Source organism: Mobula birostris, chromosome 12 (genome assembly GCF_030028105.1).
Source record: "Mobula birostris isolate sMobBir1 chromosome 12, sMobBir1.hap1, whole genome shotgun sequence".
In the NCBI taxonomy this organism is placed as follows: domain Eukaryota; kingdom Metazoa; phylum Chordata; class Chondrichthyes; order Myliobatiformes; family Myliobatidae; genus Mobula; species Mobula birostris.
Window position 1 is genome coordinate 83,325,348 of NC_092381.1, and position 24,973 is coordinate 83,350,320.

General features: G+C 39.7%; 1 protein-coding gene across 13 annotated transcripts in view; it reads left to right on the forward strand.

Moving 5' to 3' along the window:
- prrc2c (proline-rich coiled-coil 2C) overlaps positions 1-24,973 on the forward strand; it is a 97,328-nt gene that overhangs the window by 16,421 nt on the left and 55,934 nt on the right. For 12 of the 13 annotated variants that reach the window (XM_072274243.1, XM_072274252.1, XM_072274250.1 and 9 more), the window contains exons 2-5: positions 18,675-18,848; positions 19,421-19,595; positions 20,040-20,173; positions 22,299-22,427. In XM_072274243.1, the coding sequence (XP_072130344.1) occupies positions 18,734-18,848; positions 19,421-19,595; positions 20,040-20,173; positions 22,299-22,427 (553 nt within the window). In that variant the 5' untranslated portion in view covers positions 18,675-18,733. The remainder of the gene's footprint in view (positions 1-18,674; positions 18,849-19,420; positions 19,596-20,039; positions 20,174-22,298; positions 22,428-24,973) is intronic. The other variant, XM_072274245.1, reaches the window with a different exon arrangement.

Sequence of the window (24,973 nt, forward strand, 5' to 3'; positions counted from 1 at the left end):
ATAAACCTCTCGCGCCCTTCCTGAACTTTGGCAGACCTTTCCTCTCCTAACGATTCGTTTACCAGCTCGACACAGCCAGTCAAAATCACCGTTTTTCCTTTTCCCGTCTTCTTCTTTGGGGCAAAGCACCTGGACGCAAAGTGTCCGACTTGTCCCACAATTATAGCAGACGATCCCAGGAGACTTCCTACCAGACTGCTCCCGGTCTACCTTATCCTTCTCACTAGTCCCCGGCTTACTTTCTGACTTTTCTGGCGGACTCTCCCCGCTGTCCTGACTACCCTTCTGGTAGCCTTTACTCGGGGCAAACTTCATTCTATGCATCAACGCGTACTCATCCGCTAACTTAGCAGTTGCGGCTAACGTGGCTGCCTCTTTCTCATCTAGGTAGGGTCTCATACCCTCAGGGACACAACCTTTAAACTGCTCAATCAGGATCAGCTGTAGCAGTCTGTCATAATCCCCCTCTACTCCCTTCAAGGCGCACCAACGCTCACAATATGTCTGCATCTCACGAGCAAACTCTAAATACGGACGGTCCCACTGCTTCTTCGCATTCTGGAACCTCTGCTGGTATGCCTCTGGGACCAACTCATAAATCCTGAGGATGGCCTCTTTCACCACCTCATATCTCTGGGTATCTTCCGCGGACAAAGCTGCGTAAGCTTGTTGGGCTTTCCCTTTCAGTAGACTCTGAAGCAAAGCAGCCCACTTATCCCTCGGCCAGTCCTGACTTGTAGCAACTTTTTCGAAATGGACAAAGTACCGATCCACATCGGTATCGTCAAATGGGGGAACCAGCCTAACCTCCTGGGTCGCCTGGAACCCTCCACCTTGGTTCGGCACGGGCCACTGCTCTGCCCTTATCTTTAACTTCTCCAGCTCAAATTCCCTTTCCCTCTGTTTCTCCTCTCGCTCCAACTGCCTCTCTCTCTCTTGCCGTTGTAACTGCCACTCTCTCTCCTGCCTTTCTAACTGCTTCCCTTCGTGTTCTAACATCCGTACCCGGAACTTGTGCTCGAGTCTCAGCTTTTCAAGCTGCACCTGTACCGCATCTCCAGCAGGTTTTTCAATAGACACCACCTCCAGCTCCCCTTGGGGAAACACACCTTTAGATACATAGTGCTCTACGATAGCTCTTGTGTATCTCCTCTCTCCTCATTGTCGACTTCCCCTTAACAAGATTCAACCGTTTGGCCACAGCCGCCAATTCCGCTTTCCTGGCATCCTCTAATGCCTCCAAGGTCGGCGCCTTTAGAAATTCCTCAATCTCCATTTCTGCTGTTTGTCTTTTCTTTCTTTCGGGAATTTTAACCCAATCAATTTACTCCGTCCCAAATTTAGCGTTCAAAATCGCGGACGAGAACCCCACTTATGTTACGTACCCCGTAACTGGGTTGCCAAACCAGCAGAAATGGATCACTCAGTTGGAGTCTGGATTACTGGAACTAAGAAAGTTTTATTAAAGAAATAAGCAACACAGTACTCTAATAGTAACAGGTTAGCAATGAATAAACACACATGTACACAGATCTAGGATAATAGGATCAATCAAGCTCTATCGTCGTCTAGGGGTAAATGACCAGCTTCAAAGTGACGCAAAGTTCAGTTCAATTGAGTTCAGTTCAGTTCACAGTAATCACTGCCATGGCGATGGACGGGGGTGTGGAAGGAGAGAGAGAGCAAAAGCGAATGAATATTCAAACGGCTTCCACACAGACCTTCGATATTCTTCGCAGTCAGCTTTCGGGCGAGCCCTTTGTAATGTCTATTGAGGTCACCGACTGTGACCCCTCCGTTTCCAGATACGATCGTTTCTCTGCGGTGAACCTGGCACCCAGGCAAGGGCGGACACACACCAGGTTCCTGCCGATCGTACCTTTCCACCCTGTGCGTCTATGGCTTGGTCCCGCGTCAGCCCTCCAAAACTCCCACCGACTTGTGGGAGACGCACCACTTCCAAGGTCTTGTTACCTCGTGGTGTCATGTATGTCTTGCCTTAGCGAACCTGTCCCTTTTTATCCCCCTGCTGGGGTATGGCCTGTCCATCACTTCAAACAGTTCAGGGTTCAAAGAGGAGCCGGTCTTTGACAATTCCCAGACCGCTGTCTCCTTCCGTTAAACTCTCCCGTCTCTCCATTAACATTTCCAAATGCTGCTCCATTGTCTTTACTTATCTCTCTCTCCTGAAGACAGGTGGCAGATCAACTGTTGATCCCACTGGTGATAGCACAGGACAGTCAATATCTTAGTCTCTGTGTACTTTCGTCACAGTTTGATCCTAACTTCCAAGCTTTACACTTCCTTGACCAAATTCATCACCCTTTTGTCATCCAAGGTTCTCTATCTTTCCATCCATGTCCTTCTTTCTAACATAAACATACCTGTCCTGTACTTAGTGCAGTTGATCTTTAAACAACCTCCACATGCTTGATGTGGACTTGCCAGAAAAATGGTGTTCCAAATTAACTCTTCTTCAATCTTGCCTAATGCCCTCATAATACTCTACTCCAATTGAAAACTCTGGAGAAGCCCGAACCTATCCTTATCTATAGCTATCCTAAAAGTTAAGGAGTAGTGATCATCGTTCCCTAACTGCTGAGCACTGAAAGGTCAGTCACCTGGCCAGGTTCATTATACAACAGTTGGTCCAGTAGAGTCCTTCCTCTCATTGGACAGTCCACATATTGATTATAGGAACCCTCCTGCTTACACTTAACAAATTCTGACCCATCTAAACCCCTTGCACCAAGATGGTCGCAGTTTACATTAGGGAAGTTGAAATCCCACATGACAACAACCCTATTATTTTTACACATTTCCTTAATCTGATTACATATCTGTCCCTCACTGTTCTGGGGGCTATTGGGGAGGTCTGTAGTACAATCCCATTTGTGTGATTACCCCCTTCCTGTTCCTGAGTTCTACCCAATTATGTTAGCCATAAGTGCAGCAGTGCTGTTATCCCTGATTAGCAACGCAACTCTTCGCACCCCCCCCCCATCTCCTTCTCTATCTTTTCTAGAGCTTTAAAAACCTGGATATTAATCGCCATTCCTGCACTCTCTCAACCAAGTTTCAGTAATAGCCTCAACATCGTAGTTCCATATACTCATCCATACTCTTAAGTTCATAACCTTTACCCATAGTACTCATAGTATTAAAATATGCATACTTCAAACTATCTGGTTTACTTCTGTAATTTCCTCTGGATTTATGCTGTGTTATATCAAACAGTCATTGTAGGCCCTCATTTTGGATTTTGTTTCTGATTGAATAATACTCAAATGATAAACTGCCAGAGGTACTCAACAGGTCAGGCAGTATCAGTGGATATAAGAACAATTAATGTTTCAGCTTAATGACCAAAAGATTATTGTCTTGAAATATTGAAGTTCAAAATAAATTTCATTATCAAAGTAAGTATGCCCTGTTTTCAGCCCAAGATATATTTTCTTGTGAGCATACTCAGTAAATCTATAGAATAATATCTATAATAAAAGCACTGAAAGCTGCCCAACTAGGGCATTCAACCAGAATGCAGAAACACGAGATGAAGAGTACTTGACAGTGAGTCTTTAGGTTGTGGGAGCAGTTCGGTGATGGGGCAAGTGAAGTTGAGTGAATTATTCCCTTTGGTTCAAGAACCTGATGGTTGAGGGATAGTAACTATTCCTGAACCTGGTGGTGTGAGCCCTGCAGCTCTTGTACCACCTTCCTGATGGCAGCAGTGAGAAGAGAGCATGTCCTGGGTGGTGGGGGTCTCTGATGGATGCTGCTTTCCTGCAACAGTGTTTCATGTAGATGTGCTCAATGGCTGATAGGACTTTACCTGTGATGGACTGGGCCACCATATCCACTACTTTTTGTGGTATTTTTTGTTCAAGGGCATTGGTCTTTTCATACCCATTTGTGATGCAGCCAGTCTATATACTCATCACCATACTTCTATAGAAGTTCATCAGTTTTAGATGTCACATCAAATCTCTACAAACTCTCAAGGAAGTAGAGGTATTGCCATGCTTCTTAATTGCACTTGTGTGCAGAGCCCAGGACAAGTTGTCCGAAATAATAACACCTAGCAATTTAAAGTTGCTAACCCTTCTGATCCTCCGATGAGGACTGGCTCGTAGACCTCTGGTTTCCTTCTCTTGAAGTCTGTAATCAGCTCCTTGGTCTTCCTGACATTGAGTAAGAGGTTGTTATGACACTACTCAGCCAGATTTTCAGCTTCCTTTTTTTGCTGATTCATCACCACCTTTGATTAGGCCCACAACAGTGGTGTCATCAGTGAACTTGAATATGGCATTGTAGCTGTGGTTAGCCACACAGTCGTAAGTGTAAAGCGAGTAGAGGAGGGAGCTAAACACACAGCTTTGTGGTGCACATGAGCTGATGGATATAGTGGCGATACTGTTGCCAGTCTGAACTGACGGGGGTCCACAAGTGAGGAAATCCAGGATCCAGTTGCTTTCTGTTGGGTCAGTAGTTTTGCATAACCAGTCTAAATATGGGTTCTATTGGGAGATCCTATTTTAGATTTTAGTTTTAACTTGCAAATTTGACCAGGATGTTGTATATCCTGTTATTGATTTCACTCCCTTTCTTTCTCCACCCCCCCCCCCACACTCTTCACTTCATTTGCTTCAAAAGGTTCACTATTAATTTTTGTCAATATGGGTATTTTTGCAAAAGCAAAAAAATCCCCAACCTTGCCTAAACCCAATTGACTGTAGGTGTACCTGGACAAATGTTGTTTTAAATTCTTCTACAGTCCTCTCGCCATTCTCACCCAGCTGGTATAATGGCAAAAATAGACTCTGAAGGTACTTAGGTATAGCATTAGTGTTGGACTTAAACTGGGTGAAATCTTGTAACTATTAGCTTTTATGCCAGACTGTATGATTTGAATGTAGCAATGTTCCAAAACTTCATATCCTGTGAGAATTTAAGAGCACAACAAGTAGGAGAATCTGAACCAGCCATTCACTCTGGATGAGTTGACCAGACTCTACTGTTTTTTTTTGAGGTGAGTATTTTCTGGAGACAGACTTGCTGTTAAGGTTGTAGGTTTGGACTAGGATAAATTCCTTGACAGAATATTGGATGTATGTGTTAGATGTGATGTCCAAAAATGTGTAGAGCATCAGTATCAGGTTTAATATCATTGGCATATGCCGTGAAATTTGTTGAAATCCGTAATTGGGTAGTGCAGCTCCACACTGATATCATAGCACAGTCTAAATTAATGAACAGGAAATGGGAATACTTCCTACTCAAATTTGGAGTTTGACAGTTTCTGTGGAAAGAGAAATAAAGCAACACAGAGAAATAATGTTAACTTTTCAGTTTAAAGATCTGAATTCTGATGAAGGCCTGCTGAGTTTTTCTAGTTTTGTTTACTAATGATTCTTATCAGTTACGGATCCAGAACTTTCACAACAGCTGCATCTGGTTCAAATTATGTGAGCCTGGATTGGCAAATATATTGCTTTCTGAAATTTATAGGTAACTCCTTCCAGGACCTAACATTCCCATGGTTTTAATTTCCACATCTACATGATGCACACCAGCCTTAATTGAAGGGGAAAAAAGTACTGTAAATTCCGGTGTATAAGCCGAGATTTTGGTCCTAAAATTAGGGGGTTGGCTTGTAGAGAGGGTGCCAACTTTGGAAAAACGAATACACGGAAGACAGGTCGTATTTATTGGCTGTTTTTGAGTCAAATTCGTTCCACTGTCGACGCATGAATTCTTTGAATGTTTGTTTAAACTCACATCTAGTGGCTGGAGCACGGACATCAAACCACCGGGGAAGACTGCAATGTCCATATTTTCAGCTTTCAATGCTGCTTTTGTCTCGCCTGACAAGTGCGCTTTGAACATGTCCCAGACAAGTAGCGACTTTTCCTTCCCGAAACCTTCGAGACGTCAACGCCACATTTTTTTTAACCCACTTCAAACAACCCGCTTCGTCCGTCCAGCAGTGTTTTTGGACGTAAACAACAACACCTCCCGGGAATTTTCTGAGCAATCTTTGTTTTTTGCTTCAATACAAGATCACGTCTATTCATAAATCGGATGCACCAACTTCATGTAGCTTTGAAATTTTCACTGACCTCACAGTGCCATTTCAACGCTTGATCTCGAATCATTTCTCTGGTAATAATGTATCCAGGCGATCACTGGTGATTCACCCACTATAAAACTTTTCTTCCAGTTCTGGCCACTGGCATGTTTTCCTGCGGTTTGCACATTTTTTCTTTGGCATTTCCCTCAGCATGTCCTCTACCTTTCTCCACTCTCTCACTTGTTTCTTATTTACACTAAAGTTCTTAGCAGCTGCAGAATTATTCATTCCTTTAGCAAAATCAGCAACCTTCAGCTTGAAGCCGGCATCATATCACATTCGCTTTAATCTTTTGCACATGGTGGTCGCAAACTCAATACTGAGTACACGTACTGATCCCGCCACCCCGTGTTATGTTTTAACGAGATTACGATGGGCGCTAAATGGTTTCATGGGGGTTATATTCCAGAGGATTCTTTACCATTGGCGACCTAATCCAAAATTTCACTCCCTGATTTATTTATTAAGAATTCGCTTATAACGCTCTACAATGTGTAGACCTGTTTTCTTAGCAGGTACTGGTTCACAAAATTTCCAGGTTCCGGATCCGGCAAAGCTGAGTACCGGCATGTGAGATCTTGTGATCTTTTCTGGTTAAATCAAAAACCTCTACAAAAGGGGTCGGCTTATACAAAGGTAGCATGGAAAAAGTCACTTTTTTAACCTTGAAAATGGGCGGGGGGGGTGGTCGACTTATACTCCGGAATATACGGTTACATGTCTGCTCCATTATATTGTATAGTTCCTGGGGAATTTTAGGCTAGTTATCAAAATTAATTTTTATTATGTACTTTATATCAATTGAGGTTTAGCTTTGGTTGATAAAAGTATATTTCATAGAAATTGGTTTAAGTTACTGAAACTAATACCAAAAACCTCTTTTATGCCTTATGTAATAATAATCTGAAAACTAGAGGGCATTAGACGTCTGCAATACCATTGTGGTTGTTTTCCACTAAAAGCTAAGCACTGATGTGCATTATGTGGTAATGGGAAGTGCAAACCTAGGAATGATGGCTAATGAAAGGCATTGCCTGCAGTATATGATCAAGTCAGGGCTAAGAAGTGTAATAAAATATCATATAAATATTTTGTAAATTAGCAAGTTAGGACATATATTAAATTGCATAAAATAGTTTCTGATTAAGTATTATTTCTTATGGGTTCTTTGAAATATTAATGACAAAACTGTTGTGGAAAGTCTTAAATTGCCTTGACCATCTAGTAACTGTTTCAGCTGTAGTTTAGTTAATAATCCTCTCGAATTTTACTTGAAGGTCTATAACATTTTCAGTTAATTAAATTTTCATACCTTATGACTTTAAGCATTTAAACTGCGTAGCCTTCTGTGGCACTTTAAAGCAGCGCATTCAGTGACGCAAAGCCTTGCATTGCAGTTTAAAGGAGAAATGAATTTATTTGTATCTTCTGTTTTTGTATACTGGTTATTAAAGCAATCTGAAGTTGAATTTTTACCTTAACATTTTGCAGCTGCCCATATACTTAACATGCCATTCCAATGGTACATCTTTTGCAAAAAAAAATTTGTACCATTGCACCCAATTCTCCCTCCCACTGAAGCAATGATAGACCTGGTTTTCTGAACTCATTTGGTTTTCCCTGATTGGTATAGGCACAATGGAAAAAAAACAAAACCTTGATAAAAATGAAGTCCTGGCATATGACTAAGGTTACTACTGGTCAAGAAAATGAAAACTAATGTATTAGTATTTCTGAAGGCTGTTAGTAAGCATGTATGGTTACATTTGGTGGTTGTAACTGTCTTTGTGGTTAATACTCCAGGGACCAGCTTTGATCAGAACTTTGGGTACATTCTGTGAGGAATTTGTACTTTCTCTCTGCTAAATCCATTGAATTCCCCCCATATATCAAAGATGCATTATGTTAATTGTTGTAAATTCCTCTTAATGTACGTAAGCAATTTTAAAAATTGATGAGAGTTGGGCATATTATTGAGTAGAGTACAAGGAGATAAGGGAAAGATTGGAATTGTTCCGGGAACTTGCATGGTCTCCATGTAAATAAAGTTTTGTTTTATTTAGAAACTATGCATTATTTATAAATGGAGCATTTATAACTGGTAACACATAATTCTGGAGGAACTCAGATGCTTCATCAGGAAGTTTCGGCCTGAAACGTTGACTATTTACTCTAACATCGATGCTGCTTGACCTGCTGAGTTCCTCCAGCATTCTGTGTGCGTTACTTTGGATTTCCAGCATCTCGTGTTTGTGATTTATAAATGGTTGCTCCTTTTTTAGTTGCTGCTTTTGGGCAATTTTTGAATTAGGCGGCCTGCAGATAATGAGCATTGAGCTGAACTGAAATATTCCTTTTTATTTTGTATTTTATATTCGGTGTTTTTGCTCTTTTTTTGCCATGTGGGTGTTTTGTTTTTTCTTGCAATGGGGAGAGGGGGGTTGGTGTTTTTCTTTCAATGAGTTCCGTGGGTCTGTTTCATAGCTGTCTAGGCAAGACGAATCTCAGGGTTGTATACTGCATGCATACTTTGATAATAAATGTACTTTGAATCCTTTGATTTCAGTTTCATTGAATATTTTGAAATACTTTTTTGTTGTACTTAATGAAAATATTATAAAGCAAAACTGAGTGAGACATGGTACATTTTCCTTTTAATAGGTAAAGCAGTATCCAGGAGCTGAGCACATTGCTAAAGAATTCTTTGAAAGTATGATCAAATAGCATTTGCAGAAGGTAGTGAAAGGTAGCTAGCAGGTCCTGCAGAATCTGTGAAAAGGGAATGAAACTTCTTCCATTGCAGCTGGATGATCAATTGCACTTTAGAAATCCTACATCCTTAGATTATCAGCATTTGTAATATTGCTTTTATTTCAAATAAATAATGTTTTGTCGACTTGTATTGAACTGATTACAAAGCTGAACACAGACTGCACGTACTAGGAATCCAGAGCAACAAACAAGCATGCGAGAGTGCGCGCACACAGTGCCAGAGGAATTCAGGTCAGGTGCCGTCTATGGAAATTAATAAACAGTCAACATTTCAGGCTGAGACCCTTCATCGGGACTGGAAAGGAAGGGGAAAGAGAGCAGAGTAAAACAGTGGGGGAGGGGGAAGGAGGGCAATCTAGAAGGAGACAGGTAAAGCCAGGAGGATGGGGAAGGGGGAGTGAAGAAAGAGGCTGGGAGGTGATCGGTGGAAAGGGCCAGAGAAGGAATCTGCTTAGAGAGCAGTGAACCATGGGAGAAAGGAAAGGAGAAGGGGCACCAGGGGTGGTGGGGGTAATAAGCAAGTGAGGAGAAGCTGTAAGGGACCAAAGTGAGGAACAGTAGAAGAGAGAGGAGGAAAAAAATCAATTTTAGCAGGAGGAGAAATCAGTATTCGTGCCATCAAGTTGGAAGCTACCTCGAGAGAATACAAGGTGTTGCTTCTCCACTCTGAGGGTGGCCACATGGTGACATGTTGGAACGGGAATTTAAATTTTTGGCCACTGGGAAATTCATCTTATTGTGGATGATGCTGAGGTGCTCGACAAAATGGTCCCCCAGTTTACACTGGGTTTCACCAATATAGAGAAGGATCGCAAGCATTGTAGCTTTGTTATCAAAATGGTTTCATTTGCAGAAATTATACTAGAATTGAGAGGTTATACAGTAAACAAAAATAACCAGAGCACATGAATAGTCCTTCAAAATAACTTGCACTCAGTTGCTTGATGATTATGGTGAACTAGAAAACATAGTATAATTGCTAATACAAAATGTAGTTGAGTCTTTGCTTGGAGTAGGGGAAAGAGGAACCTTGTGCGAATTTTAGTGACACAAAACTGGTTCCAAAGATCTCAGTCAATTATTACTTATTCTATCTTCAAGTATTTTGCTTGACTCCCATTTTTCCTGTCACCATCACATGTTCTCCTGTTTGCCACCATTTTTTCAACCATCACACTCGTCCAAAGCATGAACATTTGGCCCCTGCAGAGATCAGTTGTATCCCACTAATATTCTTCCAACCCAAAAGCCCCATTTTGTTCCTCAGCCGATCCTTATAAATATAATGCATACAAGGATGTTTATCCAATAATTTTCTAGTTACAGCTCCAAAACTCTCAATGGATCCATCAAATATGGTTTCACATTGTCTCATCCCAATTTTCAAGATACTAGTCCTCTCCGTCTTGTGACATGGTCAGATATGTGGCCGTTGGACAATATATTTAATAATATATAAGCCAACTGAGGGAATTACACCAAGGTATTTAACTCAACTATTAGATATTCCTACGCAGCAGGAGATGCTTGCAGCCTCATAGCAGCTGGCAAACCCATCTTGCCAGTATCCCGAATGCTTGTTTGTATGTGTGTAGGCTGTATATAGGCTACACATTTGTAATCTGGAAGAACCTGTCAGGACTGGCTGTTGTTTGGCATACCAAGGGTTCGGCCTGAGAGTCCGGCTCGTACTTGGAAGCCTAAGACCTCGGAGCTCTGGAGACGGGTGGATTGAGGGTCGGTGTCACGGCAGGAGACCCGTGTGTCGTCAGGAGAGCTGGAAAATCTACTGCTGCTGTGTGCCCATAGACCCGGGATCTTAGCGATCTTCGCAACCTTCAGGCACAGAGCTTAGAAAAAGTGACATAATGGACTCTTTAAACATCGTAAACCAGCGGGTTGTTTGTTATGTCTCCCCACTCACTGGGAAAATGGAGAAACCTCCCTCTCCCTTACGAGAGAGAGAGAGAGAGAGCCTGTGGTATGTCAAATGCTTGATGAAACGCGAAGTCTTTGGGGTAACTGTGTCTGTGTCTTTACTGTTGCTTTGCTCATGCTTGAGTGCTCGGTAGTAGTGCTTAGGCTTGCTTTTTTTGCCAGTGGGGGGAAGGGAGGATTGTTTCTCGTTGCCGCTTATGCACAAGAGGGCGGGTTGGGAGGGGGCCTTTAGGGTTCTCACGTTTAATTGTCATTCATTCTTTGGGGCACCTGTTTTCGTGGATGCTTGTGAAGAAAAAGCACTTCAGGATGTATATTGTAACATTAAATTGGCCCTTTGAATCTTTGTACTCTTCCTTACTACTTCTTACTGATAGATTCCTGTAGTTTCCTTATTACTGATTTGAGGTTAACCAATCTGTCATTATTTTCTCTATTTTGTCATTGGAGCACTATGTTCTCTAGTGCTCTATTACATTGCCACCTTCCATTGTGAGAGCTGTTCTAGAATCAGTGCAATTTTGAGAGATGACAGTCAATGCATCCACTTTCTCTGACCGATAACAAACTGACAAGGTTGTGCTAATCACTACTCGATTCGTAATACGAAACTTGCGTGTTATTGTCTTTACACAAATATTGGCATAAGTTGTTAACCCTGTTCCAGCAAACAATTTAAATCATGCATGTTGTTACTCCTTCGTACCACTATTCACTCAGATCACCATTCCAACAGCACTTAAGAAAAGGGGTCTGCTGTTGGCCAAGCAATTGATCTTTCTTCCTGTCCCTAGCATGGGATCATCCCTGTGATAGTCTCCAGAGTTCTTGCTGCTTCACATCCAAAGCCCCTTGTTCTTATCAGTTTAAACTGTTTCAATTTTGTAGGTTCTGGCCAATCTGGTTGATGTCAGTTTTTTCTTTGGCTCTGGTCCAAGGCAGAAAGAAACGACACATGATTGGAAGTTGCTGACTTGTGAGTGGACTTAAGAAACTACAAGGGTAAAAAGATCCTGATGGGAGTTATTTACAGGCCTCTGAACAATAGCCAGAATGAGGTATATAAATTACAATAAAAGATAGAAAAAACATGTAAAAAGGACAATGTTACGATGGTTATGGGGAATTTCAATATGCACGCATATTGGGAAAATCAGGTAGGGCCTGGATCCCAAGAGATGGAATTTGCAGAATGCCTTTGAGATGGCTTTTTAGAGCAGCTGGTGACTGAGCCCGCTAGGGAAGATGCAATTCTGGATTGGTGGTTGTGTAATGAACCAAAGTTGAATAGGGAGCTTAAAGTGAGGAATCCCCTAGGAGACAATGATCATCATATGATAGAATTCACCCTGCAGTTTGAGAAGAAGAAGCTAAAATCAGATGCATTGGTATTGTGGTGGAGTAAAGGGAATTAGAGGCTTGAGAGAGGAGCTGACCAAATTTGATTGGAAGGGGATACTAGCAGGCATGCCAACGGATCAGCAATGACTGGAGTTTCTGCAAAAGTTTTGTTTCAAATATATAAACAGTAAAAAGCAAGAGTGGATATTGGACCACTGAAGATTGGCACTGGAGATATAGTGATGTGGGTCAAGTAAATGGCAGACAAACTCAATAATTATTTTGATCTGGTCTTTACTGTGGAAGATATTAGCTGTATGTCAGAAATTTGACAGTGTCGGTGCAGAAGTGAGTGTAGTTGCCATTACTAACGAGAAGTGCTTGGGAAGGTGGAAGGTCTGAAGGTAGTTAAGTCACCTGCACAAGATAGACTACCCCAGGATTTTGAAAAGTAGCTCAAGAGATTGTGGAGGTATTAGTACTGATCTTTCAAGAATCACTGGATTCTGAAGTGGTTCTGGGGGATTGAAAAATTGTAAATGTCACTCCACTCTTTAAGAAAGGGAAACAAAAGACAGGAAATTATAGGCCATTTAGGAAGATGCCCATTATTAAGGATGTTTCGGGTATTTGGTGGCACATAATAAAATAGGCTGAAGTCAGCATGGTTTCACTAGGGAAAGTCTTGCCTGACAAATCTGTTGGAAATATTTGTGGAAATCGCAGTCAGGGTAGACAAAGGAGGGTCAGTGGATGTTGTTGGCTTTTCAGAAGGTTTTTGACAAGGTCCCACACATGAGGCTACTAAACAAGGTTACAGTCTCCCTTCCCCCTATTTGTGACATTTAACAGGAGCACTGTAGGCGAGGGCCCTGATACATTGTTGAGAGTTCCTACCATCCATCTCTTGATCTTTGATTCACTCATCAGGGAGGAGATACAAGAGCATCAGGTCTGGGACTGCCGGATTGGGTAACAATTTCTTCCTTCAGGTTGTGAAATCAATGAATACCCTGTCACCATCAAAGTCTCATCACTAGTAAAAATAAGCTATTTATTGTTTGCCTGTGATATGCACTACATGCATTTTGAAGTCTATTTATGGTAATATTTTGGTTAATGTAGTGTATGTGATATGTTTATTGGGACATTCATTCGTTAGAGAATTGTGCTTCCTTGCAGGTTGAGTCAGCAATAAGGAAGGCAAATACAATGGTAGCATTTGTTTTATGAGGACTGGAATATAAAAGCAAGGATGTAAAGCCGAAGCTTTGAGGCATTGGTGAGACCACATTTGGACTATTGTGAGCAGTTTTGGACCCCTTATCCAAGAAATGATGAGCTGCCATTGGAAAGGATCCTGAGGAACTTTATGAGAATGGTCCCAGGAATTAAAGAGTTGTGTATAAGGAACATATGGCTTTTAGAAGAATGATGGGGGAGGAATCTCATTGAAATCTATTGTATATTGAAAGGCCTAGATAGAGTGTACGTGAAGAGGATGTTTCCTATGGTGGGGGGAATCTGGGACAGAGGGTGCCCCTTTAGAGTAGAGATGAGGTTTCTTTAGCCAGAAAGTGGTGAATCTATGAAATTCGTTGCTGTAGACAGCTGTGGAGGCTAGTTAAGTTTAAAGTGGAGGTTAATAGGTTCTTGGTTAGTGAGGACATCAAAGGTTCTAGGGATATGACAAGAGAATGAGGTTGACAGCAACAATAAATCAGTAGTAGAAAAAAGCTTGATGGGCTGAATGGCCTAATTCTGTTCCTATTTCTGTCTCTTCAAAGAACATCTCACAAACATCTTCAATTTGGAAATGACCTTTAGTTATCAGATTATCTGGAGGAGCCACGTTGTGTGCAATTTTAATTGCTTTGATCTAGCTATTCCAGAGCAAAGCCAGTTCACAAAGTGGAGGTTGCCAAACCATCTCACAAAACGGTGGCTTGTATTCCTTCTACCACATGGCAAGAGCAATGACAATTGGTTTGTTTACTTCCACTGTTCATGACTTGTTCCAATTAGAAGTTGGTCATATTTTAATTCATAGCCAGGATCTCTTCTTTCTGCCCCCGCCCCAAACAAACAGAAAATTCTGCAGATTGCATTAATTTATGTATCAGGGTGAATACAAGCCACGAGGAACTAAACAATTCAGGTCCATATCAAATAATATTGGTAAATTGAAAATATTAGCAAAATGTCATGTACTGTAAAATATAGATATTGTAATATCAATAAATGTTAAACATATCAATATAAGCTTATATTGAATATTTAAAAAGAATATCTTATTTTATATTACAGTATATGTTGGTGTGTATAGTATTAATTAGTAAAATACAATGAGGTATAGGTAGGTATTACTCATCAAAAAGTAAAACAATCTTTAAAGAGACTTGGAATGGCATTTAGAAAGTAAACTTAAATTGTTTAAGGTGACATCGAAAAATATTAGGAAAATAAATTACTAGAAAATCATTCGACCAAGGAGTAGAACAATAATAATGTAGGAACCATATGAATGCAAGAATGTACGTTAATATTCAGACCACAATTTCAAACTTTATTCCAAAAGGGGGAATTCTGTAAAATATCATTAATAAAATCCACATGAATTTAGTAATCAATCATTTATCCTATAGACTAACTATGGCTTCATTATGGTTAAGAATTCTGTCCCACTTTGCATTTAAATTAAACGTGGGGGTAAGGGCAGAGTTAAATGGGTGGTTTTACGGCAGGCTTGGGTAGTACTTGTTCAGCCAAAACTAAGTCCCTTGAAACTTCGGAAACCAATGTTAGGATTACGTTAGGCAAACTGTAATTTAAGGATCTGTTTTTGTAATGTGTGCTTGAAATGGCAATGTGATAGGATCATTTGCCAAAGCAAATTTTAGAAATGTCCTTTTATTAACAAGCAAGGTAGATAGCGAATAGTTATAAAAAGCAAACTCATAATCTGTTTACTCTTAACCAGATCTAATACTCGCCCTTCTGATGACAGGAATCACTTGGTCACTTCAAAGACTCAAAGTACATTTATTTGATCAAAGTTTGTATAAATTATACAATTTTGAGATTTGTCTGCTTACAGGCTGCCACAAAGCAAGAAACTCGAAAAGAACCCAATTAAAAAGCACACAATAGTATTCTGAGCCAAATTTAGTCCATAGACCTGAATCCTCAGAGTAGGCCTATAGCCTTGGACTCGGTTCATAATGTAGCAGTTTGTGCATCCTTGCCATTTTATTGCTTAGTTGGGTGGGTTAGTAATCGAAACCCGAACTCCACATTATGAACTTTGGATACCAGATGTGTTAGGTTGTATCTATGTTAAGAAATATTAATAATTACTCTACAATCCAAGGAGTTGATTTCTCAAAATGAATTCCCTAATGTCATAGCCTGCTTCCTGTCCATTCCCTCAGTTCGTCCAAAATCCAATCAAGAGCCCTGTAATTCTTTAATTGTATCATATTGACACCCATTTACAGAAACTAACTATGAGATGTGGGCTATACAAATGTCATCCTTAGTATGTTAGTAGTTTCATTATTTACTTGGTCAATAATTCAGTTTGTCTTGTCTCCCATGTCATAAAATATAGAGCATTTCCAAAGCAACATTCACCTGTTTACCTAAAAGTGTTAGTCCTTTGCATATTTTCATCATGTCCGTTCACAATTTCTTTCATTTTGTTGTAGAAATTCAACTGAAGGTTTTACCTCCACGATATCTAGTGCAGTTACCATGGAAATTGGGCTGCCCATTTCTCAATCCCATAAGTTCAATAAACCTTCCTTGTGTGTCTCATGTTTTGAACTTTGGGTAAACTATTTAATAGATGTTAAAAAATATGGAGGCTTATTCTACACCAGTTAGGAATTTGCAGTGATGTCAAGTTCAACAACACTTACACATTGATATATCCAGGCATTAGGATTATTTATTCTTTTCTTTTCTCCCCTGACTTGTGAACAGATTATGTTTCTTATAACATAAGCTTTGATCCATCTATTCCTGAGGAAAGCTAGTTCACAAACCAATTCACAAAATTGAGTTTGCAGAGCCGTCTCTTAAAATGACATTCCTTCCATGGCAAAAGTAAAGAAATTTCCCATATTTTACTTGATGCCAGCAGTCTCCATGGTCAACATCTTTGTAATCAGGTTCTGCGGGCACCGATATATCAGATTGATAAATTTCTCCAAACATTTCTTTGAGTACTCACTGCTATACTGCACTGTTAATTTCTCAGGCATTTTCTTTTTGGAACATAGTATCTCCCATCCTTTTTCCATAAAGCACAGTTGCATGGATTTTCCTTTTTCACATCCATAAAAGTCCTTCTAACCTGTTTCTTTCTATTCTTTTCTGGTTGTGCTTTCCTTTTCCTTATCAATGCTTTGGTGCTTTTTGTTCTGATTTTTTTCTCCCCTTTGAAATGTTTTACTTGGTTATATAGGCAAGGCTACTTTTCCTCTTTTCTGCCTTAAAAGGATATGTTTTAAATGTTAGCTGCTTCTTCACAGTCACTTTTAAAGCTATTGCCTAGTATACTATAGCCAATGTACTTAATGTGTTATAATTTTTTTTAGATTTAAGATCCTATGCTCATTGAACTAAATCAATTTCATTTTTACATATTTATTTGTGTGCTCTAAAGCATCATTAACTGTCGTAATCGAAACTAACTCAGTAAAGAGCACCAGATCTAAAATAGACGCTTCTCCTGCACCGACTGAACTTTTTTAAAAAAATCTTTTGCACTTGAGACCATAAGACAAAGGAGCAAATTAAGACATTTGGTCTATCATGTCTATTCTGCCATTCGATCTTGGCTAATTTATTTTCCTTCTCAATCCCATAGCCTTTGACACCCTTACTAATTAAGAACTTATCAACCATCGCCTTAACTATGCCCAATGAATTGGCCTCCGTAGCTAACTGTTGCAATATTCCACAGATTCACCCCATCTGATGAAACTCCTCATCTTTTTTTCTAAAGGGATACCCTTCTGATCTGAGGTTTTGCCATCAGAATTATCCTAGACTAAATGAATGTTCCCATGTTGTCCTTGTTAAGTACACCTCTAATTTCCTGTTTATTTTATTTTATAACTGCATCCATAATCACAGCTGTTTCAGGGCATTTAAACCAATCCCACAAATGTTTTCTGCCCTTTACTGCTCCATCCAAATGCATTTCACTTGATCTCCTGAGCAAGGTCCTTTTTCTGCTGACTTTACTGTTTAATAAGCACCCCTCCCTCTGTTTTGCCTAGATGTTCTTTTAAAACAAACTTCTGTATTATTTAACTCGTGCCTTGGTCATTAATTAATCTTTTCTCTGTAAAGGCTATTATATACATCCATTGTTTCTATTTTGCTATTATTAGGAATGAAGTGTCAATTCAGTTTAAAAATACTCAAAAAAGAGATGTGCAATATCTGGGTAGATAGTGTTTACAGTGGGGTCTTCTATTCATTTTCCCAGCTCTCTCGAAGGCACTGTCCTTGGCAAACTTTTGCTATTGCCTTTTCTTTGCTGGTACTTTAGATTCTTGCATTTTGCCTACTATTGAAGTCTGTAATTTTTAGGTTACAGGTTTGAGATCAGAGGTTTCCTTCTAAATGAGCTGCCAACCATGGCTGATGAGTCCCATTTGCCCAAAGTGTCTGGTTTCATGGCGGCAGTGACCCGACTTTGCCCCTTCTCCTGTCAGTAGAAATGGTTCTGCTCGACCTGTTTAACAGAGGCTATTTGAGACTCACACCATTAGCTTTTACTAACTATTCCCCCCTCCCTGCAATAGCAACCTTAAGGAACACCTTTAACCACAAAATAATTAATTATGCCTTTGACATTGGAAATATATGAATTTAAATAGCCTATTCACTGGTTGGTTTCTTGATCTATTGATTTTCTTGTACATCTGATAAGTTCATCCTCCAAGCTATTTAGTGATTTGACTTTGCCAGTGGTAAAATAATCTGTGATCCTGATAATTTGGCATCTAACTTTGCTGTAGTTCACTGTAATATCTATCATGCAATAATGATATTGAAAATAAGTAATTTAAAAATGTGTTGGGGTGCTAATAATCAATGGCCAGGAAAATTTGCGTACTCTGCAATTTCTCTTGCACAGAATTTCTTGTTTATTTATGTGAAGAAAAGGCAGATAATTTTCTACAGATGTATTATATTAGGACACGTGAACTGAAGGCTATTGTGTCCTGCTTAAAAAGGAAGGAAAAAATATTGTCAGATGTTAAAATAATTGTACTTCTAGAATGTTGTTGAAAAGTTCTCAGTAATCTCAGTAGGGGATTTTAGATATTCTTTAATATTTTAAATTCAGCAGTTTACTTATGAGCAAGTTAGAACTGTAACTAGCCTTTATGACAAGCTTTCTTAGTAGTGTCTTTAAATTTTCTGAGATTAGAAACCTTATCTTTTAAGATTCTTTGAAATTGTTTCTTTACAGCTGGTGGCTGGTTCTGGATGTGATCTAGGCCATATCAGACTCGATGAATTTCTATTGAAATGTCCGAGAGGTCAGGCCAGAGCACAAAGGCAAAGGATGGGAAAACAAAGTATGCTACACTCAATCTTTTTAACACTTACAAAGGAAAGTCAATAGAAACTCAGAAAAATGCAGGTGAGTCTTGTGTAGAAATGCTTGTGCCTTTTTTTTTATCATTGGGCTGCCAGAGCTAGTGTTTAAGCATCTTCTTTTTCTTTGGGTATAGGTTTATCTTTATCGAGTCACCCTACCGTAATTCTGTTCCATCTCAAAGGGATACTTCTGGTCAATATGTCTATTATTACCATGGTGAAAATTGGAAAAACGTAGTGAGATGAACACTTACCTTTTTAACAAGAATTAGTGCACTGGAGCTGTGCAATTCTTTTTCTTAATTAGTTATTGTAAGACCAAAATCCTATAAAATAATCAAATGGAATCTTATGAAGTAGTTATCATTTATTACAGGTCATAACTTGTTTGGGTGTGAACAAAAATATTTTAAAATTGAGGTCCAATTCCGCTATGTCTTGAACAGAAATATGCAAATGAGTTAATGAATGTAGTCATGATACTGAGAAATTTTGAATTTTAGAAGGAAATTGGTGCTATGCAATTGAAAATTGTTAACAAAAAGCATTTGTACAAAATAAAAGCTGTGTGTAGTTGATTCTTATTCCTGACCTTCATTTGGTCATTGCCTACAGTTGCAGCACGCCATGGATTGCAGAGCCTGGGAAAAGTGGCCAGCTCACGACGCATACCACCACCCGCCAATCTTCCAAGCCTCAAAGCAGAAAACAAGGGAAATGATCCTAATGTGAATATTGTACCAAAGGATGGATCAGGATGGGTCACAAAATCAGAGCAACAGGAAGAAAGGTACAGACTGCATTGAATTTTATTATTCCACATCAATTAAATCCATAAATTTTATTGCAGCTTCCAATATATGGAAATTTATTTATCTGTAGTAAGATTTTCTTGTGATACCTGTTATAAATCTAAGTATATAAAATATGTTGGTTCTTTCTCTTTTAAAATGAAGAACTCATTGACATCTAAATTTTTTTAATGGTGGATGATCGTTGCTTCCTGAGATGAAACATCACCAGTCCACTGTCTTCCTCCATTGACAGCAGAGTTTTTAAGAATGATTGGTGTTTTTTTTTTAGTTGCATTTGATATTATGACATTTAAATAATTTTGTTCTGAAGGAATAAGGAAGAAAATAGAAATATTTTTGACAACAGTTAATTGTTCAAGTCAGTGCAATTTGAGTGGAATAGATTTGTATGAGAGCTAATATCAGTATTGTGATTTCAGTAGCATTGCCACAGAAGTCCAGGTACAAGAACCGCAGCCACCTAGCTTGGATCCCCCAGCTTCAAAAGCACCAGAGGCACCAGTTGTGAAAACCTGGGCCCAAACCAATAACAAGCATACTGGGCAAGGGGATGGTAAGTCTCTACAAGAATGGAGTTAATCAAAACAGTGTTAAGTAACATGTCCAGTACTTTTGTTGAAAATTGTTTTGTTTGTGTACAGAGCTATGAGTGTGGTAATCTTGTTTTGGAACTATTTGTGAGGTATGTGAGCCAAGGTCCATTCTGTGTTTAATAAGCACCCCTCCCCTGGTTTTGCCCAGATGTTCTTTTAAAAATAGAATTACTGTATTACTTAACTCATACCTTGATCATTAATCAACTATGCCTCTGGAAAGGCTCTTGTATACATCCATTGTTTTTATTTTTGCTATTACTAGTGGCTCATTGAAGTGTCAGTTTGGTTTTAAAAAAATACTCAAAACAGAGTATGCAATATCTGGTAGATAATGTTTACAGTAGTGTCTTCTAATCATTTTCCCTGTTCTCTAATGAGTAAAGCGCTGTTCTTGCAAACTTTTGTTATTGTCTACCTTGCTGCTCCTTTAGAGATTCTTGCCCATTCAGCAGAATCTCCTCTGCCTGCACAGCTGATGAATCCAAAGGAATGGCAGAGATTGATAGCTTGGCACCAGCAACATCACAGGAGTTGCCAGTCAGCATTTGAGCATAACATAGGACTGCCTTTGGGACTCCAGCTCTGGATTTTTCCTCATGGTATACTCCCGAAGCCTTCCTCATGAGTGGGTATAGCGGTAAGGTAGCGGAGGTTTGAGATCAGAGTTTTCCTTGTAGATGAGCAGCCAAACATGGCAGACGAGCCCCATCTGCCCAAAGCAACTGGTTTTAAGGCTCAGTAACCCATCTTTTCCCTTCTCGTATCAGTAGAAATGGTTCTGCTGGTCTTCAGAGACTGCATTTTCTTCAATTCATTCTAATTTGTTTCCCAGCTAGTAATGAACCTGTCAGTGAAGACAAATCCCTTCAGTTTTACATTAGAATCTGGAAGCTTCATGTTGGTAACTTTTTTAGGCTACTGTAAACAGTATCCATCAGCATGTGGGTTGTTGTGTTGATAAAGCTCATTTTTATCTTTTTCCTCTCAACTCTTATCACTTTGCATTAGATTGGCAGCCATGGCAGGAAAGTTAGAATTGCTTTTTCTTGTGACACTATAAATTTGGGCACCTTTGCTCTAGATATCATTCACCATTTTGTCTTGTCTTTCTAACTAATCCAAGCAAATCATAGTCTCTATAAATGTTCAACTGAGTTTCAAATCCTACATCCCTGTTCCTGCAACTTGCGTGGATCTATTCAAGCATATTCACTGTTTATCACCTGGCCTCACCAGCTCCAAAATTTCTTTGCCTGCATTTTTCCCAGCCCAACTTCTGGGGCCCTCCGTTGGTCAGTGTTGACCATGGCTATTAGATCCCAGCTGTCTACACCGTATTCAAGCCGAGGCAGTACAATATGAAGAGCAAGCTGTTGCCAATGTAGCAGGCTCTCCTTCTCCATGCTGCTGATGAATTCAAAGTAATAGTAGAGGCAGATGTAGTTTGGCACTAGTGATGTCGCAGGAGTTGACAGTCAGCATTGAACTCCACAGAGGACTACTTTAGGGACTTCAGCTCCTGAGTTTTCCTTGGGGTTTAGTCCTAAAGCCTTCCCCGTGGTGGGTATAGCCACAAAGCTGCGGAAGTTTGAGATCAGAGTTTTCCTACTAGATGTCAGCCACAGTTGGCAGTGCTTGAGTCCCATCCACCAAAACAACCCAACCATTTCTTTGTCGTTCAACCAAAGGTACTCTGTCTTCCAGTGTATGAAACATCAACGGCCTGCTTCTCCTTTGATCCCATCTTGTAATCTTTGCTCTCTAACTCTAGCTTTCTATATCTCTTACCCTGCCTTAGGTCCTGAATTTTGACCCATATCAGACTAATTGTCTGGAAGGGATTCTTTTGTGCTGTATTTTTACTTTCCACCTTTGTTTTCTTATTTCTTCTATCTTTTCTTTCGCATCAACATCTGTGCTGTTGTTTCTTGGGGCACCTTTAAATTGAAGCCTGTATGAAAATTTCAGTTAAAATTGAATGTTACTGGTATAATTGATTAGATTTCAAAAAACAAACTAAATGTACAGAACTATTTGTGGCAAATTATGTTTAATTTCTTTTTTTTTTGTATCTCAATTCAGGTATTCAAAGTTTAAACAGTCACTTCCAGCATGAGTTCCCAAGCCTGCAGGCAGCTGGGGATCAAGATAAAACTGTAAAGGAGTTGCCAGATGAGACTTTTGGATCTGGGCCCAGTTTACGCCCACAATGTAGGTGTTCAGTTTACAATTTTTGTAACTTTTTTGCCATCTTCTTGCATCTCTTGTAGCTTCCAAAGATCACTGCTACCTCCTGTCAGCTGGAGCATTAAGGCTTACATATGAATTTTCTTAGCTGTATTGACTTTACTGTTAACATTGATGAGAAACAGATGGGGGTTTTTCCTGTGCTAGAGTTCTTGTGAGCATCTCCAGCTGTTGAAAGCTGGAAATATTCTGTGTATTAAGATCACACCAAAATAAAAGGTGATGTTGACAGTAGTTTCATAGAATGATCCAGGCAACTACTAGTCTTCCAAGTTATGACAGGGTTCTATCCCTGTGAATTCTTCGTAACCCAGACAACTCACAAATCGGAAATGCAACTGTGAACCAAGTTTCATACAGAAGATGATGCCTGCAGCTGGCAAATCCATCCTGCTGGTCTCCCAAATGTTTATTCTTGCGTACGGCTTTAAACATACGATGGGTGTTAAGCTGGGTAGCCCTGTGCTGTACAATTGGATTGTCAGGTCAGTATCATAACTCAATCTACATGTTCATTTTATTTTCAGAGTATATATATGTCATCATATACCACCCTGAGAATAATTTTCTTGTGGGCATACTCATCAAATCTGTAGAATAGTAGCTATAAAAGGATGGAACCAGAGGCAACAAACTGTACGAATGCAGATATAAATAAATAGCAATAAATAATGAGAACAAGAGATAGAGTCCTTAAAGTGAGATCATTGGTTGTAGGAACATTTCATGATGGGGCAAGTGTAGTAATCTTAGTCTTTAAAAATTCTTCCCCTACCTATGTGTTTAGGCCTCAAAAAAAAAAGTTTGAGTTACATGAAATCACAGTGACTTCAGTAGCTGATACAGCAGAGCACATTTATTTTGAGATTCTTCATGTTACGCTGGGTTAGTACAATTCTCCAGACCTGTACAAGGCAGAGGTCAGCATACCTATTTGTTTGACTTGGGATTCTAAGTATAAAGTTTAGGAAAAAATGACAAATTGCTTAAATTTCACTTAAACTTCAAAAAAATTCTTGTATTTTGCATCTTTAATGGATCTTGCTGTTCCTTGCCAGATTTCGCAGTACATGGATGAACAATTCAGTTGGCTCTCCCCATGTAGTTCAGGTTATTTTATTTATTTATTTCAAGGTGCAGCGCGGAACAAACCCTTCTGGCCCAATGAGCTGCACAACCCAGCAACCCACCTATCTAACCCTACCCTAATCACAGGACAATTTACAATGACCAATTAACCTACTAACCAGTATGTCTGGACTGTGGAAGGAAACTGGAGTCCCCAGAGGAAACCCACTCGGTCACTGGGAGAATATACACATTCTTTACAGGTAGCACCAGAACTGAACTCCAAACTCTGCCCTGAGGTGTAATAATGTCGTGCTGACTGCTATGCTACTGTGTATAGATGGAGACTGTGAGTTAACTAAAGTTCCATACCAGCCACTCTTAACACGGGCTATTTTTTTCCTGCAAATCTACGCCGATATTTTTGCTTCACACATGTCTCCTCCAGCTCTGCATCATTTTACCCCATCAGGTTGTACTTTTTCCTGTCATGCATTATACAGCAGTGCAGTCTCTGCTTGGCAGTTGGAGCAGGTACTGTCCTGTGCAGTTGTGAAGAAATCAGACTGATCCTATTAAAACAAAAAAAAAATTCAGGGCGATTCCCATTTTGGAAAGCTTGCAGCTATGTTATGATGACATACAGTGGTGGTAGAAAGTTTGTGGACCCTGTAGAATTTTCTTTATTTCTGCATAACTGTGACCTAAAATGTGATCAGATCTTCGCGCAAGTTCTAAAACTGGTTGAAGAGAACCCAATTAAATAACACAAAAGCATTATACTTAATTTATTTAATGAGAAAAAATGATCTAATATTACATGTATTTGTTGGAAAAGTAAGTGAACCTGGGCTAATGCCTTCTACAAAAGCTTTTTGGAGTCAGGTGTTCCAATCAATGAGATGAGATTGGAGGTGTAGGTTGTAGAGGTGCCCTACCCTATATAAAAAAAAGAAACACAAAGTCGGGTCCCTAGCAGAGCCTGCTGTTCTCGAGAAAAATCTGTTTATGTGCAGCATACCTCAATCAAAACAGCTTTCAGGGACCTTGGATGAAGAATTATAGAGTTGCAAGTTGCTGCTCTCCCAAAAAAAAAAATTGCTACACGTCTCAAGTTTGCAAAAGACCACCTGGGTGTTCCACAACACTTCTGGGACAATGTTCTGTGGACAGATGAGACAAAAGTTGAACTTTTTGTCAGTAATGCACGTTGCTATGTTTTGAGGGAAAAGGACACTGCACTACAGTTTCCTCCCACATCCAAAAAAAACACACACACACACAGGTTTGTAGCTTAATTGGCCACTGTAAAATCTACCAAGTTTGCAGGTGACAGAATCTTGGGACTTGATAGGAATATGTGGATAATAAAACGTGACTTCTTTTGTAAGGTGAATGTAAATGGCTTTATGGTCAGAATGGTGGGTTAAAGGGACAATTTC